The sequence below is a fragment of the Hevea brasiliensis genome, chromosome 3, assembly GCF_030052815.1.
Source record: "Hevea brasiliensis isolate MT/VB/25A 57/8 chromosome 3, ASM3005281v1, whole genome shotgun sequence".
Classification (NCBI taxonomy): domain Eukaryota; kingdom Viridiplantae; phylum Streptophyta; class Magnoliopsida; order Malpighiales; family Euphorbiaceae; genus Hevea; species Hevea brasiliensis.
Genome location: NC_079495.1, coordinates 3924206 through 3941927, shown reverse-complemented (window position 1 = coordinate 3941927; position 17722 = coordinate 3924206). Strand labels below are relative to the sequence as shown.

General features: G+C 30.6%; 3 protein-coding genes across 4 annotated transcripts; 2 read left to right on the top strand and 1 right to left on the bottom strand.

Annotated features, from left to right (window-relative positions):
* Positions 1-930: 930 nt before the first annotated feature.
* On the top strand, positions 931-1437 carry LOC131178805 (uncharacterized). The gene has a single exon (XM_058144748.1). The coding sequence runs from the start codon at positions 931-933 to the stop codon at positions 1435-1437; it is 507 nt and encodes a 168-aa protein (XP_058000731.1).
* A 2723-nt stretch (positions 1438-4160) lies between these two features.
* On the top strand, positions 4161-10784 carry LOC110649879 (uncharacterized protein At5g03900, chloroplastic). Its single transcript, XM_058143640.1, has 13 exons — positions 4161-4649; positions 5278-5385; positions 5481-5581; positions 5711-5794; positions 6254-6329; positions 6417-6482; positions 7172-7261; positions 7954-8019; positions 8271-8410; positions 8497-8583; positions 8667-8730; positions 9323-9466; positions 10498-10784. The coding sequence occupies exons 1-13, from the start codon at positions 4248-4250 to the stop codon at positions 10639-10641; spliced, it is 1572 nt and encodes a 523-aa protein (XP_057999623.1). The 5' UTR covers positions 4161-4247; the 3' UTR covers positions 10642-10784.
* Positions 10785-12179: 1395 nt separating this feature from the next.
* On the bottom strand, positions 12180-17356 carry LOC110649880 (uncharacterized). 2 transcript variants are annotated; one of them, XM_021804623.2, is made up of 6 exons: positions 17125-17356; positions 16816-16948; positions 15488-15623; positions 14701-15414; positions 14379-14571; positions 12180-12449 (listed from the first exon to the last, which is right to left on the bottom strand). In XM_021804623.2, exons 2-6 carry the CDS (start codon positions 16890-16892, stop codon positions 12424-12426), a joined length of 1146 nt encoding a protein of 381 aa, XP_021660315.2. In that variant the 5' UTR covers positions 16893-16948; positions 17125-17356; the 3' UTR covers positions 12180-12423. The 2 variants fall into 2 exon arrangements, with proteins under 2 accessions (XP_021660315.2, XP_021660314.2); XM_021804622.2 differs by having other exon boundaries at positions 16816-17356.
* Positions 17357-17722: the final 366 nt, after the last annotated feature.

Here is a 17722-nt window from a genome sequence, read left to right as displayed (position 1 = left end):
CCACATTACTCTTTTAAAATATTTTAAAATAATTTATAATATATAAATATACAAATGATAAGATAAACTTGTAAACAATAAAAGTATTTTTATTTTTTTTGTTATTTTTAATTATTTAAATTAATTTTAGAATTTTAATAATTTAAAATTACCAATGCTTCTTACACATTTTATTATAATTTAATAAAAAATTAAAATCATAAATTTATTTCAACTTAAAAGTCACAATCTATCCAACGTTTTTAATTTTAATTTTATAGTCTTTTTTAGTCTAAGGCCAAAATTTTCTAATTAATTATTAGAATTTACTAATTTATCTTTTTATCTACAATTTATAAATTTATTTTTAATTTTATATAAAATTTATCCACAACATATAAAATTATAAATGAGGTAGTAAACTATAAACAAATTAAAAAAGACATGATTTTAATTTGTACTTCCAAAATATATATAATTATATAAATTATTTAATTTTAATCAGAAAATAATTTTCTGACTATAGAATTTTAATAATTTTAACACCTATCTCATTATTTTTAGTGTTTTATTATAGCTATTATACAAAAATCCTATTATTTATATAAAAATACTAAAATATAAATATAGAAATATCATTATTGAACCATATATCCCATTACTATTTATATGCTATAAAAACTATTTCTATGTTTTAGTTCAATAAATCACATAAAAATATATTCATATAATAATTTAAAATAGAATGTTAATGGCACTAATTAAAAAAAAAATGGTGTTTACTACAGGAAGGACTCCCTGTTAATGAGCTTCTTCATGATAGAATCTCTCATCTATCGCTGGATTATCCTTTTTGTGGTGCCTCTGAATCTGTAAAGCATTTATTTTTTTCAATGTCCAAGGGTTTTAGAAATTTGGTTCCTCTCTCCTTTGAACTTGCGATCTGCTTTTATGGTGGGTAATATTTGTCGAGACTATTGGCATCATATCTATAGCTTCCTGCATTCTCAAAGCAATCAGCAACAGCTCATCCCTACGGTGGTTTTCCTACTGTGGCACATTTGGAAATCATGGAATGCTCTTATTTTCAGGAATCAAATTCTCCATCCCCAGCAAGTCATAGTGTTAGCTTTAAATCATCTAGAGGACTTCACTTCTGCTTATAGTGTTTCTTCCATGGATTCTGTTTTGGCATCAGAACCTCAAGGTTGGAGTTCGCCACCTGAAGGTATTTTAAAAATTAATTTTGATGCTGCCTTCTCTTCTCACAACAACTCGGGGGCTATAGCAGCTATTTGTAGAGACCACCTAAACAATGTTATAGGTTGGTTGTGCAAACGCTTAAATGTTGTTCTTAACCCTCTGGTTGTAGAAACTTTGGCAGGTAGAGAGAAGCCATCAGTTGGGCTTATAACAGAGGTTTTCATTATGTTTGGTTTGAAGGGGATGCTCTTTTAGTTATTCAAGCTTTGAATGGCTGTTCTCCTCCTCTACAAATCTCTAGTCTGATTGCTAACATCTTATGTTTTGCTGGTTTCTTTTCAGAAATTCGCTTTGGTTTTGTTAAATGAAATTGTAATAGAGCAGGTCATAGTATGGCCATCAAAGCTATGCATGATACACCCTTCTCTTGTAATCAACTTATGCAAGTTAACTTTGTATCAGGCTATATGCCTTGCTGAGCAATGACTTTTTCTTCCGACAAAAAAAAAATAAATTACCCCTAAAAAATATTATAAGATTACGTAAGTTATTTTTTAAAATTAATAAAATATTATTATAGAGGTAAGTCAATGAAAAAAAATAAATTATAAGTGTATGAATGAAAATTTTAAACTAATGGGTATATTTATTGTCTCACTATAAAAAAAATTAATTATAAAAAAAATTAAAATATAAGTAAACAAAACTCTTAAAAAATAGATTTGAAACAAATTTAATATTATAAAAAAATTGCATGCAATATTATTTATCATTTTAATAAATAATATTTTATACATTCGTATTTTTTAAAGAGTTAATATTATATTGTATTTTTTTATTCTATAACATTTAGATTAGTAATTAATTTAATATTTTGCGTTGTAATTATTAAAATATAAGAATTTTTAAACCATAAATATTTTTATTTTTTGAATTAATTAAAGTAACATTAAAGTTAATACTTTATAAGTAAATTTAAAAATAAACTAATTGTAAATTTTTTGCACGTTGTACAAAGATTAGTATAATATAAATATGTATAATTTATTTTTAATATGGAAATTTTAAAATATTACTTATTTGACTATATTTATAAGGAGTTTTATTATAAATTTATTTTTTATAAAGTAAATTTTATTTTATTAATAATCATTATTAAATAAATTAATAAATTCAACAAAGTAAAAAATAAAATAAGTTAAAAATAAAATAATAATAAAAGACACCTTGTTTATATATATTCTTGATCAACATTTTAAAATTTAAAAGGCTGAAATATTTTCTTATTCTTAAACAAAACTTCCATTAGCTGGTGAATTATAAATCCTTCAAACTTTTTTTTTTCCCATTTTTGCATTTCATTTTCTCTCCCTCTCTTTAATTATATTAAAGCATTAAAAGATAATAGAAATAAAGTCTAATAGAAAATCGTTGTAAAAAATATTATAAATCAATTAATTTAATATATAAAAATAAATAAATGTAAAATAAAATATAATTCTTATATAATTTTTGAGAAAATTTGCTTTATATGCAATTTTAGAAAATTTTTATATTAATTAAATAGTAAACTTTAAAACCAATAGAAATTTCTTTCAGAGTAAGTATAATAATACAATAAAATTAAGAAAAAAATTTTAATATAATTTTTAATACTTATATATTTGAATAATTAGATGATAATATAAAATTTATTTAAATAAATAAAAATTTTAAAAAATGAGCATACAAATTTGATATGATGATATTTTTATTATATTTAATATGAAATTAATTTTTTTTAAATGATTAATTATTTAAATAAAGTTTAAATGATTTCATGAATAGTATCTTTTAATTTTTAATAAATTTATGAATTATAATTTTTTACAAAAAATTAAAATTCATTTGAAAAATGACTCATTAATAAAAAAAACTTTAAGTAATTTTTATTTTATTTAAAATTTTAATTTGTTAAATTTATCATAATTATAAAAATTAGTGTTAATTTTATTCTATTAACTTAAATAGTCAGAATTTAAATGTAATTCTAATAATTTTATTAATGTTTTAAAAATTGTCTTTTCAATTTATTATACTAGAAAATAATATGAGAATCTAAAAATATTTTATTTTTACTTTTAATGAATATAAACTAATTGATAATTAATTTATATGTAAAAAATAAAATTTAAGTTTAATTTAATTAAAACCATATTTTTATCATATCAATAATTTCTTTAGAAAAAATTATATATTTATAATCAATAAAGTAATTATGACACTTAAATTGAACGATTTTAATATTTCATTAAACCTTATCTATTATTAATATTTTTTAACGACAATTTTAATAAATAAAATAGTTTTTTATTAAACAAAATTAGAATTTTATATCCTTCAGCGCAAATATTTATTTAATTAAATATTAATTTTAATAACAATTTTATAATTATATTAAGAATATTTTTATTTTTACTATTATATACATAGTAATTAAAAAACATAGTATAAATAATATTTAGTGTTTATTTTTTATTAATTTTATTAAATGATTTTAATAAATTAATATTATTTATATAATTAAGATTATAAATTTAGTATATTAAAAGCTATAATAGGATTGTTAGTATGAGTAGAATTATTATTAAAATAATATTAAAATTTTAATTTAAATTAATTATAATAATATTTAAAAGTTAAAATTATTTAAGCATCTAACAACAAATAATTCATCATTAAAAGTTATTAACAACAAATTAAATGCTGGCGATGAAAGCGACAAATGCTGTGTGTCACCAATATGTATTACTAGCAATATGTCGTTACAAAGACATTTTATTGGTTTAAGAATTAAATTAATTTTTAAAATTATAAAGATTTATAATTTTTGACATTGCTTATCTTTTAATTTATTAAAAAATATTATCTTAGACAGTGTTAAAAAAGAAAAAAAAAAAAAATCTACAATGCTAATTCCTAAGCCACTCAACAGTTTTATGCAGTTGCTGCTCCCATGACAGCTTCGTCTCAGTATTGGCAAAGCCTTTCAAATTTTGCTAGAACAGAACCGTAACAAATTCAAAATGGCTTCGATGTCCACCTGCTTCACTGTGTCCGCCAAATCTCGCATCCTACATTCTCATCCAATGGTCATTTCAAAACCCTCATTTCGCCTTAAACCTCCCGATTCTTTTACTAATATTCAACCACTTCATTCCTCCAGAATTCCTTTCAAATTTGCCAACTCTAGGGTTTCTGCGGCCTTCGTCAGGGCGAGCATTGATGTACCCACCGGAATTAGGCCCGGAGGTGTCATGGAGAGCGATAAATTGCCGGCTGATGTCAGGAAGCGAACGATGGAAGCTGTTGATGCTTGTGGAGGGAGGGTTACGATAGGGGATGTGGCTAGCAGGGCTGGACTTAACTTGAATCAAGCTCAAAAGGCTCTCCAGGCTGTTGCTGCTGATACCGATGGCTTTCTAGAGGTATCCATTTCATACTTCAGTTAAATTTCTTTCTTTCATTTTTGTTTTTTCTTCCTGCTCTTCTGCAAATTGGCAATTGGAAAAGAAAATTCAACTTGAGCAAAAACGCAGTGTTTCAGAATAGTCTCACTTGAAGCAATGATATCATAAAAATTTTGGTTCTTTACCTCAATACTGTAGTTTTTGCTAACTTTTCATTAAATTAGCAGAAGATGCTAATTCTAGCTTAAAGATAGCTCAGGTATTGAGGTTTGTGTGCGGTGCTTTTTCTAATGTAGCCATATCCCATATGTTAGATTTTATTCTTTTTGAATGCACAAAAGCAGCCATTCAATAATCTTGGAGAATCATTGATTTCCTTGGTTGTGTTTCAGGGTTTTAGGGATGCCGGGGTATGCATTTCTAACAGTAGAGCAAAAAAAAAAAAAAGTGCTGGAACAAAATTAACGCTTATTCTCTCTCGTTCCTTAGATTTATTTAATATGATTTGATAGCTAATAAATCAATTTTATCTGTTGGAATTCATAGAGTTCCAGAAGAACTTATTCTTTATCTGTCCCTTCTGTTTTTTCGGCTCTTTGAAGTTCTTGATTTCATGAATGCAATTGTTTTCAAGATGGTCTAACAGGTTTCAGATGAAGGTGATGTGCTTTACGTTTTTCCTAAAGATTACCGCTCAAAGCTTACAGCAAAGTCATTTAGGATGAAAGTTGAACCTTTGTTTGATAAGGCGAAGGTAGTAAATACTGTTTTATTATCTTTGAATTTGAATCCTAGACTAATTTTAAATCATGTGTTTAACCATAGCATTTTACTCTCCATGCATAACAGGCCACTGCTGAATATCTTATTAGGGTATCCTTTGGAACAGCACTAATTGCTTCAATAGTTATTGTTTATACAACTATAATCGCTCTCCTTTCAAGTAGAAGGTAACAATCCTGGCTCTTGAATTGCAATACTCTTTGCCCTATATCTGAAGTAATATAAAAGATTGCTTTGTTATTATTCAAAACTCTTTGTGATGAAGAAAGTAGTGACAATAAAATTCTTGGTAACAGTGAAGAAGACCATCGTGGAAGACGTGGAGGCAGATCGTATGACTCAGGATTCACCTTTTACTTTAGTCCTACTGATCTATTTTGGTATATTCTTTGGACTGACATAATTCTTACTGGTTTTCCAGATTATTAGAAATCATAAATTGATGTTAATTAGTGCTGACTGCATTGGATTGCACGTATATCATATATAGTATTTGCCTGCATGCTTTACATGTTTGAGCCAGTCACACTCACTATTATGTGATTTTAGAATTTTTCTGCATTTGGTTAGGTATGCTTATTCTTTCTAGAGTTATGTAGTTCATAAGCATTTCTTTGGAGATAACATAAATATTAATTGTGGTTGACTGAGAATTTTCAGATGCATGTTTGCGTCGTCAAAGTGAATGTCGAAAATTTTTTGTGAACTTTCTGAAATTTTATCCTGTCATTCAAGTAACATTGGGATATCATTCTTGCTCTTCTGTGTGTAAGTCTCCAGCTTCCAATTATTGACAAAGTGAAATTAAGAGAAATTTTAAGCAATTTTTTTTCCTTCAGGTACTGGGATCCATATTACTATAGGAGGCGACAAGTACAAATAGATGATGATGGAAAGATGAACTTCATTGAATCTGTAAGCTACAAATCTGAATCATGTGCAATTCTTTCTACTGGCTATTTTTTTCTCTAAAGAAAATTAACTATGTATATTACTTTTTAGGTCTTCTCATTTGTGTTTGGGGATGGTGATCCTAACCAAGGAATTGAAGAAGAGAGGTGGAAGTTGGTAATACTTCAGCACTGAATTCAGTGGTCCGTAGCTTTAAACATTTCATTTCAGCTCATTGGTTGTACCTTTTTGCTTCGCTTGCTGTTAGGCATTGACTTTCTCTTTCACTAAATTTTTTTTTATCCCACCACCTTTCTTCTCTTTGTTATTTGTCGTTTATCTTTTGGGTTTTGTGTTCTATTTCATAGACTTGTTAAATATTATGCTTACTAATTTGACCATCTTGGGATTTTACCCAAATTTCTAAAGGTTATTTTATCTTGTGAATCATTTTAATTGGATAACTTTATGATTTTTGGCATACTGGGTTTTATCCAGATCTATAAAGTCAGCTTATAGGTTTTGATTTACATTAGGTGCTGACTTATAATTTACTGTCATTCTTTTTTCACCAAGTTGTCCAGCAGATAGTCAGACTGATTGGCAGCAAAAAAAGTTGATGTGGATGAAGATGAGTATCATAGTAGCAATTGTAGGTTTCATCATTCACAAAAGCACACTTTTGAAGGGATATTGTTATTTATAACTCATGGTTGATGAGATCCTGGTAGTAACATTTATTTGAAAAATTGTTGTTTAAACTGTGATCTTAGGATTGTTACTTTCGTTGTCATTCAGACTGCTACATTATCTCAATTACCCATGTGTAGTACTTTTTAATCATTTTCTTTGAGATACATTTGCAGATTGGACAATATATTTCATCCAATGGTGGTGTCGTCACAGCTGAAGAACTTGCACCATATCTTGATATACAGACTACTGAGCAAATTACGGTACTCTTTTTCCCTGTTTCTTTAAATATTATCTAGCTTGTCTTGACTCTTTAGTTTGTTGTTTTCGGTTGTCATATAAAACCAGTTTACAGTTTTTATTCTCTCAAATTAATACAGGTCTAGCTTATTATTGGTAGGAAATTAGGTGCTTATCTTTTGAAGAGCCAGTAAAAATAACTCTCTATCCACTCCTCCCACACATTTATGTTTCCCTGCATTTTAATATCATATGAATTATGCAAATCAATAAGTTTTCCTATAATGAATTCAATAACTAGTTCCATTTATTGGCTTTTAGAAAACCACAAGTACTCATCAAGTGGTCAATCTGGACTGTTAGTCACTATCAATATGAAAAGGCGCCAAGCTAATAACTTTTGAGAGGCTGGTGTTATTTCTTTTTTGTATGTGGATGTGTGTTCCTGACTAGGTTTCCCCCACCCTAGTGCACATGCAAGCAGAATTGTATTGAAATAAATCTGTTGTATTTATGCCTAGAATGTTACCTATCCTTATTTAATTTTGATTCTGATGCATGGACATATGTATGATATTATTACTTGAGCTTATAATCTGTACTGAACTTCTTATGGATCTTTTGAAGATTCACTCAATTAATTTTGATCCTGCATGATTGCTTTTTGCTTTCTACAGCTGTTTTATATGACCTTATTTTTCCTGCTTGGTTTCAGAATGATGAGTCATATATTTTACCAGTTCTTCTACGATTTGATGGTCAGCCAGAAATTGATGATGAGGTATGAAAAGTGATGTAATTAAACAAAGATGCCAAGTATGTTCTTCCAATTTTTCATGTTTGCATTTCATGAACCTGACAAATAAAACTTCTATTTTTTCTGTTGTATATCATTGACATCTGTGTTATAAGAGTGTGTCAGTGTCACCATGAAATGATGGTGTGTGTGTGTGTGTGTGTGTGTTTAATCCATTGAGGTATCTCAGATGCAAAGATTCTACTTACAGATTTAGCCAAATTGTTATCGTGTAGGGAAATATTCTGTACCGATTTCCTACGCTTCAGCGTACAGCTTCTTCTCAGAGAAGTAGGAGAAAGGAATATTTAGGCAGGAGATGGGCGGATTGGGTTGGGATTGAGAAGTTTTTCAGGGAGAAAAAATGGCAATTCAGGTTCTTTATTTGCTTGGTTATGTCTCTAAATTAGTAAAATTGCTCTGAAGTAGAGCCCAATGATCCAAGTAGTTTTTATTTTGCAGTAAGACTGGTGCATCAGAGAAAGCAATGGTCATTGGATTGGGTGGGGCTAACCTGTTTGGAGTCATTATTCTGGGAGCCATGTTAAAGTATGATTCTCTTGAGATTGATTCTTGCTTTGATGTTTTACCTTTCATATATATGATATCTCCACCTCTATCTGGTTTTGAAGGGATATTGCTGTTACACCAAGTGGATTAATTAAATTTGTTTCTGGCATATTTCCTCTACTTCAGGTGTAGTTTCATGTTTCACTTTCCCTCTGAATAAATGACATCATATTTGCCAATATTGTTGTATGAGTTTTTCCTTTTAAAAGTACAACAATCACTTTGCCTCTCCTCATTTTTTGTAAGTTCAGGTTAAAATTTATGAATCTTTTGACCAAATGTAGATTGACAAAAAAGTGTCTGGGTACATTAAGGTATCTATCAATTTATCTTAATCCATAAGCACTTATGGATTGGTTTCTTACGAATTTCTCTATTAAGCCCTAATGTCTCTATTATTCATTATCTTTATATGAGATGCAGTTGAATATTATTTAAGATTTTAAACTTATTATCTTGATTCTGAAAAGTCAGTAAATGATTTTAAGTTTTTTTTTTTCCCCTAACGCAATTTAAGTTCTTTAGGCTTACTGCTAACTGATTGTGAAGTTCCTTGGGAACTATACTCTTGTATTGATTTATAAACTTGCTTGTGCCAGGCATTTATGCTGTAGCAATAAGAGTGAAACTTTAGGTGTTTTTGATGTTCTCAGTAATTTTTAGTTCTCTTATGGTTTGGTCTTATGTGATATCATGACTAAAATGACTAAATTTTCAGATATATGCTGGTTCTTTCTTTGCTATTCCTTTGATCCGCTGGTTCCTCGTTCGCAAGAGGAATGCTGATATAGAGAAAAGAAATCAAGCAAGGGAACAAGTTGCTCGAACGCTTGAACTTCCTGATCCTTCACTAAAACAGAAGGTGTCACATTTTAATGCTTATTCTAAATTGTGCTTGCCCTTTTGTTGATTGTAAATAATGTGACAGACTTAAAGGTTATGCTTTGCCATTGGGTAGTTATGCGAAGTTATTATTCTAAATAATAAAACTTGTAATTACCCTAAGGCTTATTTTTTAATAACTTGTCATTACCAACTAGTTGGAGAGGATAAATAATCATCCTTGTTACATGACCCAACAATAAGAATCCTTTGGTGCACAATTTGTCTGCTGGTTTATGAAGAATGATCTCTTCATCTTACCACACATCATGCACAATGAAAAGCTGGGTGCCTCCTTTCTGACAAAGATGAGGAGATCCTCCTGAAAGTTTTGCATTCCTTCCCCTCTTTTAATTCCTTTAACCTCTTTTAGCATCTTTTGCCCATCTTTTCGGGGGATTAGCAGCACTTGAAAGGCTTAGTCCCAACACTACAGTTTTGCATATAAAACCCCAAGCAATCTATAAAGAGCAAAGAACTGGTTTTGGATATCAAAAACCTTTTCAATCCCTCTTTTATCTCTTTTATATGAAAACATGGTCTGCATTTCAGCTTTTCTGGCATGCCTATGTAATATGCACATTCAGGTTTTTGTATCTCATAAAAATGGCTGAATGGTAGTTAACTTAGTATATTAAAAAAAATTCATTCAACTGTTGGTGGGGTGAGGGGAGGAAAGGATATATGGTGAGTGTAGTCTCTGCATAATTATGTAACTAAGATAATTTTCTTGTGAATATTTTGGTTATGGATATTCATGTTATCCTTGGAAGTTATTGCCGCTTGTGGTGGTGTCTTTTACTTTCATCATATTCTTGAAGGAGCTTGTGTTCAAGTTGTGCTTATTATACAGTAGTTATCTATAATTATGGCTTGTCAAGATGTTATTTTATATTTCTGGGTGCGCTTGCTATTATTTTAGCGTGTCAAGTTTCTTTTAATGGAAGAAAAAATGGTTTGTTTAAATAAACTTCGTGAAGGGATAATTACTTCACTGTATTTCTTGTTCAGCTTCTGAGTGCTCGGGATATGGCCCAAAAGACAGTGATAGGGAAGGACCGCATTGTCTATAGTACTGACAGGGACATAATTGAGCAAGATGTTGAGGCCCAAGAATGGGATAGGAGATTCCGAGAGATTGACAAGTCACAATGAGAGGCTTTTTGTTGGTAAATTTTGCATCATTATGTCTTGCATTACCATGAAGGGGCATCCAAGGGAGGATGGTTAGGGACTAGAGGTGGTGGTTGCCTCTTGCACGTGTATTTTTTGAAGATGTTCTTATAATGTATCAAAAATAAATAAATAAATAAATAAGTAAATTGAGGACATGAACTTGGCGAGCAGTCTCCATGATGTGGAAAATATGGATTTTTCAAGCAATAACCTTTCCTTTCTTAGTACTATTACAAATTAGTTGCCATGTTTTTATTACAAAATGAATCAATTAGAATTCATACCCCAACCCGCCACCGCCCACCACCGCCCACCCCCCCCACTCCCCCCAAAACAAAAAAAATAAAAAAAGGAATCTGTGGGAGTATGGCAGCAGATTATGGTGCGTTTTCACCTCCTCTTATTAATTGAAAACCATTTGTGTTTTCAGGAGTTGAACAAGCAGTATTCTTCTTTCAGAATATTGAAGCATCTCTAGCTCTACTTTTAATAAGTGAAAATCGATTGGAAGCACTTAATTCATCATTGGTAAAACTTGGTGTGGCATTCTTGTATGGTCACTTGACATTGCAGCAGGGATAAAAATGACTTGTACAGTTGCCCTTGTCTTGATTTACAAATTTCAAGTATCAAAGAGGACATATGTATTTTGCTGGGAAATTCGCAACACTTCCCATCATATTTAACTTATCCAAGCTACTCATCTCAACTCTCCTCTCATATGGTGAATGTGAAATGAACTCCTCACCAGGTGCTTCACTCATTGATTCTGCGTCTTTTTCTTTTCTTTTCCTCTCTAGTGTAGACTACTTTTTATTGTACCATATTACGTTTAATACAGAAAAATCTTACTCGATTATAGTTTTAGATATATGCCATTTCAGCAGTTAAAATTTGTGGAAGACAGCCTCAATACAAACCAGATCTTCTGGGATTTATATTGCCCTTAGCAAAGAAATTCCTTTTCTTATATTTTTCATAAATAGGAAGGTGACGAAATAGATTACTCATCTAAGAGTTCTCAGATAACTCCAACAATTAATAGTAACAGTTAGACATGTGCATCTGTTAAATTATTCCTAACCTGATTGTGAGCTAGAAAGTTCAATTCTTTGTTATTCTGGAACGAGTTTTTAGTGTCATAATATTACTGAAATTTCGGTAACATTTCCCGCAAAAGAATGACGAAAATAGGAGTTTTGGGGTGTGCAGTTTCGATTCTTAGAAAGAACTGATATCTTTTTTTTTTTTTTTTTTTTAATTTTTTAATCATAATTGAAATTCTGTTAAACCTAAAACTAAAATCTCAGTTCGATTCTAACTATTTTCAACTCAAATTTTGATTCTAAATTCAACTTTATTTCAATTTGATTTTAATTCTAATTTTAATTTTATTTCAATTTAATATATATATTAAAACCCCAGGAATCCTACATGCTCATAATCTCGATTTTAAAAGTGAAAAACATTTCTGCTACAAAGTATGCCAAGACACTACTGTCAAGTGGAGAACAACATAATAAAGTTTTTCCATATATTTAAATACATCTTACAATTTAAATATTTTCATTAGTAGTGAGAATATTACAAGACCATGGGATTATTTACTCAGTTCATTAAAATTTTCAACTGGAGTGAATATGGTTAAGCTCCCAAGCAAAATCTCGATGTGGAGAGTTCGTACATTTAATTGTTTTTTTTCCAGCGGTTGATGCTTCATCTCCATGAATAATTTGCAGAACTTACAGCAAATTTCCAGTTTCAAGCAATCCGGGACACCAGTATACCTGCAAAATAAGTGTCATTTAACATGATATAAGACTCAGGAGGTGAGTATCCAATGCTCAGGAGTCGGGAGGTGACACTAAAAAATTCTTCTATTATCCTCCAAAATTAAACATACAGAATCAACTCTTTTTCGACATTGATTATTGAGTTATAAAGCAAATCCAACATCTGCAAGTAAAATGGCAGGAGCATTTTGTCATCAGACAACTTTTAGCTAAGTAGATTGATCATTAATAATTTTATTTCAAGATAGAATCCAGTAATAAATAAAATCATGTTATAGGAACGTCACAAGTATTATCCAATGACCAATTGAGGCTGCAGCAGGCAAGCTTGAATAATGCAAGGTTGTTGAGACATTGCAGGAACAGATATGACAGAGAAGCAAGAAAAGAAAAGGGATAAAGCAGTTCATTTTTTTTCTTCCTTTTTCCTTTTTTTTTCCTCTCTCTCTCTCTCTCTCTCTCTAATAACCAATAAACTCATTGACAAAAAGGCATATGTTTTCTAGCACACAAGAAAGACAAAAGTAGTAAGAGACCTCAGGAGTTCCATAAATTTAAATAGATCTTCCAAATTGTTAACAGAGTCCATAGTCAAGCAACTTAACTGATAACAAGTAAGGCGAAGAGCGCATAGATCATATACAAGCTTGCAAATTGCATGTTGTGCAGGTCTAATTAACTTTACCAATAGCAATAATAATAAATGTACAATAGAATAGACAATTCATCTAAATATATAAAAAAATACTTATCAATTGGATCTGATTTGATTTTTAATTTTTATATATCTTGAACAGGTGTGGGAAGCGGTAAGTTTTATGTTCAACTCTCTCCATCTACAATTTTCTAAGTTTTTATCATTATAAGAAGTGAAAGTTTCAAAGTCTAACAATCTCTTTTGCTTTTAAAAATTTTCGTATGAGAGTGGATGGAAGTATGAACTTAACAATTTGCAAATCCCTCATTGATACTCAAAAGGGATAGATAAATAAAAGAAATTGACTATAAAGCATATTCATATAATTAAACTAAAGATTTCATTTATGATATTTTAATGTCAAAATTCATTACTTAAATACTATAATATAGGCAAATCCACTATTAATTATGTCAAATTTTACAAATTTATATAATCTTTAATTTCTTAAATAAAACATATCAACTCCTCAATTTCATAGTTTCATATTCCTTCAATTAGCTTCTTTTCTCAATAAAATTCATACAACAATTTCTTTTGTTTAATTTATTTATGAAATACTTTGTTTCATTTCTAACCTAAACAATTATAGATCTTGTAGCCTCTCAAAAAGAAAAAAAAAGGATTCAAAATAAACTCTCTAATTTAGTAATTATTTTTAAAAACATATTAAAGAAGCCCATCCGTCATGCTATTTAAAAGTCATTAAAAAAAATCTAAATTGGTTAAAAGAAATCAAGAAGATTTCAAACGGAAAAGTTATTACTATATTATGTAGGGCCCAAAGGACCCACCTGTAGAAAGGTGGCCAATGTTCTAATTGCCCTGTTCTTAGACACTTATACCATTTATGTCCCTCAATCTTTAAGTGTTAAAATTATGCTCTCTTTCCCCATTATACCAGAGATAGAACTGAAAATTGACTCACATCAGGGTACTGTTCTTGAAACAATGATTGGATGATGAGTTTTAGTATTTATAATAAACACAGCCTGACATTTATAAGATCTAGTGACAAACATTTCATGCACACTATCCAAGACAAACTCAAATTTTAGGGGCTCCAGTACAGGTACTATTGAATTGATAAAGATAGAAAGATCATCATTTTCCAGTTAATGTAGTAAACACTTTAAATTTAACATCAAATGCATAGGCATCACCACAAATGGTAATAGGAGATAAGAAAATTAATAGAACAACGAATGCAAGGGTGATTTACTTACCCAAAAATATGAGTGCAAAGATTATCGTGAATATCATTTGAATTGTGTGTCGATTAATTGGAAGATGAAAGGGAAATATTTGATATCTTGCTCCCAGGCTGCTAAACAGGACCATTAGATTTGCTCGAAATCTAGAGAATAATCCTTCCAAGCTGCTACTTCTATATCCTAACCTTGGTCCCACACATTGACCCTGTCAGAGAGAAGCAAGCTGATTAGAATCTACTTCTCTTATATATCAGATGGTAAAGCATCATTGCCTGATTTATTCTGGCTACCAATACATGCAGCTCTTTTATTATAATATAGATTATCCAAATACCTGTGCAGAAGCGCTAACATCAGTGTATCTCGTGGATTGCCTTTGTTCTTCCCCATCTTTCAATCTCTTTATATAGCTCTTAGTGACCCTGCTCCCGCTCATAGCCCACAGATTGTTCAAGAATCTAAAGTTCATTCTGCCCTGGAACGCCCTAAATTTCTTTTCGCAGAAAACACTTTTAGATGTGGCATCATTTGCTTCCAGGTCCCAATTGCCAGTATCGTCTTGCCTGTTACAAGAGATCTCTTGCATATCTGAGCTTAATCTTGTAGGGAAAGGAGAATCCATCTTTCTTAGGTATTTTTCCTTTACAGAGTGATGGTCTGCATGTACATCTCCGTTCATTTTTAAATTCTTGAATTCTATGTTACCGTGCTCAACAATTTCATCATCTTTTAAACTAGATGATGAAGTCCGATCAAGGAATCTTCTCAAAATGCTACTATCTTCCATGTCATGATGATTTGAATGTTCAGTGGTATTTCCTCCAATAAGAAATAAAGCTAACCCATCTCTATCTTGTTCATTTAAATTAATCCATTCAGAATTTTTCATGGAATCACCCATAGATGGGCCATCCACACTTGTCTCGACGTGATTTATTTGTTCCCTAATGGCTCTAATAAACTGACAATGCCTAGAAATAACATCTTCCTTAGATCGAGATTTGTCTTGCATAGCTGATGAGTTGACAGCTCTTTCAAAATCTTCCAACTGATCAGAAAACAACCAGATCAGCCAACTAGAAGAGTAAAACTAATATTCTAGTGTCAACATTGACAAATACCTGCCATTTTGCAGTTTCAAGTATGGTTGCAAGATCTCGCTTGTGATTTTCTATTGACATAAGCAGCCTTGGGTCGGGATGGTCACCTTGAACAAGATTTTGGTCATGCAAGAGGAGGCGAAAAAGCGAATCCATCCTAAAAATTATTAACGATCTTGAAGTTAAAATGATTAAAAAATGTATCAAGTATCCCAAATATAAGGGCCAAAATCATTCAACACCATACATAATAAGATTAGGAACAAAGTTAACACTATTTCTCATCTTCCTAGTTCTAAACAAAGTACCATTTCAATAACCCAGCAAAAGTACTTCTACAACCTACCGAAAAAGGCGAAGGAAATTCAAGATCTGATATGATGTCTTGCCATTTAGAATTGCTTCAAGTGCAATTGCTTTAAAATAAATGTAAAAATCATGAACAATATCATATCTTGCATGATTAACATAAATATTGTTATTTAATCTTTACTGCTTACACTCATATTAACCAACTAATTTGAAGGGAAAGTCATATAAGAGTATGACTTGACCAGCTACCATATATGACAGAAATGTTGGATGGTGAAAAACACCAGAAACACAATATTAGCAAGGTGAGGGAAAGAAAGAGAGAGAATCCAAAGATAGATACTTGAAAATAAAAGAATGGATGCACAAGGAATAAATACATTTGCAAGAAGGTGAAAGTAGGATCTATTGAGGAAAAGTAGAAGAGAAAAAGTTTGATATAGACTGGGAATATGCATCAAAATAAAAGGTTGAGCATGTGAAAGATGTAGCCTATAGAAGGTAAGAAGTGGGATAGACCCCGGATGACATGAGGAAAATTCGTCAAAGCAAGATCTTTCTGAAACTGTAGCCCTAAACCAGGTGAAATGGTGGAAAACGATCCATATAGATATAGTTAACCCAACCAGTTTGAGATCCACACTTAGTTGAATTGAGTCGCTTACAATCATATTAAGCTACTGAAATACAAACTCACACACAAGTATGCAGAAACATCAATGTAAGCTCAAGCTCCAAGACTACATAAACCCAAAGAGAACCATTTGTCCCAACAGATAAAAATAATAGATAAAAATATAGTGAAAAAAAAAAAGAAAAAGCTACAATAGGCAGGTAAAGAAACACCAACCAATCTTTCATCATAAAACACAATTTCAACAAAAACCCAGAAACCAATTCATTAAATAACATTTTACAAAATAATAAAAAAGAAATGTTGTTTGCTGCTCTTCATCAAGTACGCAAAACCAAAGGCAACATTTTCATTCTTTGGAGGAAAACAACGAAAAGTACTTCAAACAATTCTCGAATCTAACCTGTCTGCAGAATCCTGAACCACTTCAGCTGCTGAGAACAGAGGGTCCGATTCCCATTGGTGCAAACTTGATGCCATCTTGCAGGTCTCAAGGAACCCAACATAAAATATATATATTCACAAAAAGGTTTCGCCTTCAAATAAAAGCAGATAACATTACACAAATGGGTTTAACGGAACCCAACCAAAAAGTTTTTGGAATATATACAATGATTAGTAGAATTCGAATTCAACCAATACATATAGAATTGAGATTTATTGAAAATGAAAATGAAAATAAAAATAAATTTGTTCCCGTTTTCACTCTGACCTCTTAATTAGGAGAAAATTGGAAACCCTTTTTATACAGTAGAGTGCATAGATAAAAGGATTTAGAACTGCAGAAAGAGAATTAAGCAAATGAATTTTAGGTTTTACAGAGGACGAAGAAGAAAGTTGGTGCGAAAAAGCGAGCCCAATGAAGGAGAAGCAGAGATAAGGGCTTTTTGGTCATTCCACGATTTACAGACAAAGGTAAAGGTCCGGTGTGAAATTCATGCAGTAACTAATGTATGACTTCTTTTCCCCATATTACAGCCTGGAAATATCATCAAATAATTTTCATCCATTATATAGTAAATTTTTTATTTAATTGCAAATAAAATATTACCTGGAAAAAAAAAATATTAAATTTTCTAATTTTATCGCGATCATATGTATTATTTTTAAATTTGAACGAAACTGACAACAGTATGCGCTACCGAATTGCCATTTTTTGGCACAAATTGAAAGCTGGAAGTTCTAAAAACACAAGGCAAGCTGGAGAACCTCTTCCACAAGCAGCCTGTGACTCATAAATGGGTCAGAGTATCAACTATGAATTTGCTATCTGACTCAACAACTACATCTCTGATGCTGCAATCAACACA

What these genes read in the sequence shown, in the direction of transcription:
- LOC131178805 (XM_058144748.1), top strand. Translation starts at nt 931, where the DNA reads ATGGTGGGTAATATTTGTCGAGACTATTGGCATCATATCTATAGCTTC.
- LOC110649879 (XM_058143640.1), top strand. Translation starts at nt 4,248, where the DNA reads ATGGCTTCGATGTCCACCTGCTTCACTGTGTCCGCCAAATCTCGCATC. An exon ending in AGACTACTGAGCAAATTACG is followed by an intron (nt 7,262 to 7,953) that starts GTACTCTTTTTC and finishes GCTTGGTTTCAG; the next exon opens with AATGATGAGTCATATATTTT. An exon ending in ATTCTGGGAGCCATGTTAAA is followed by an intron (nt 8,584 to 8,666) that starts GTATGATTCTCT and finishes CTGGTTTTGAAG; the next exon opens with GGATATTGCTGTTACACCAA.
- LOC110649880 (XM_021804622.2), bottom strand. Translation starts at nt 16,892, where the DNA reads ATGGCATCAAGTTTGCACCAATGGGAATCGGACCCTCTGTTCTCAGCA. An exon ending in ATGTTAGCGCTTCTGCACAG is followed by an intron (nt 14,572 to 14,700) that starts GTATTTGGATAA and finishes TCTCTCTGACAG; the next exon opens with GGTCAATGTGTGGGACCAAG. An exon ending in CTTTGCACTCATATTTTTGG is followed by an intron (nt 12,450 to 14,378) that starts GTAAGTAAATCA and finishes CTTATTTTGCAG; the next exon opens with GTATACTGGTGTCCCGGATT.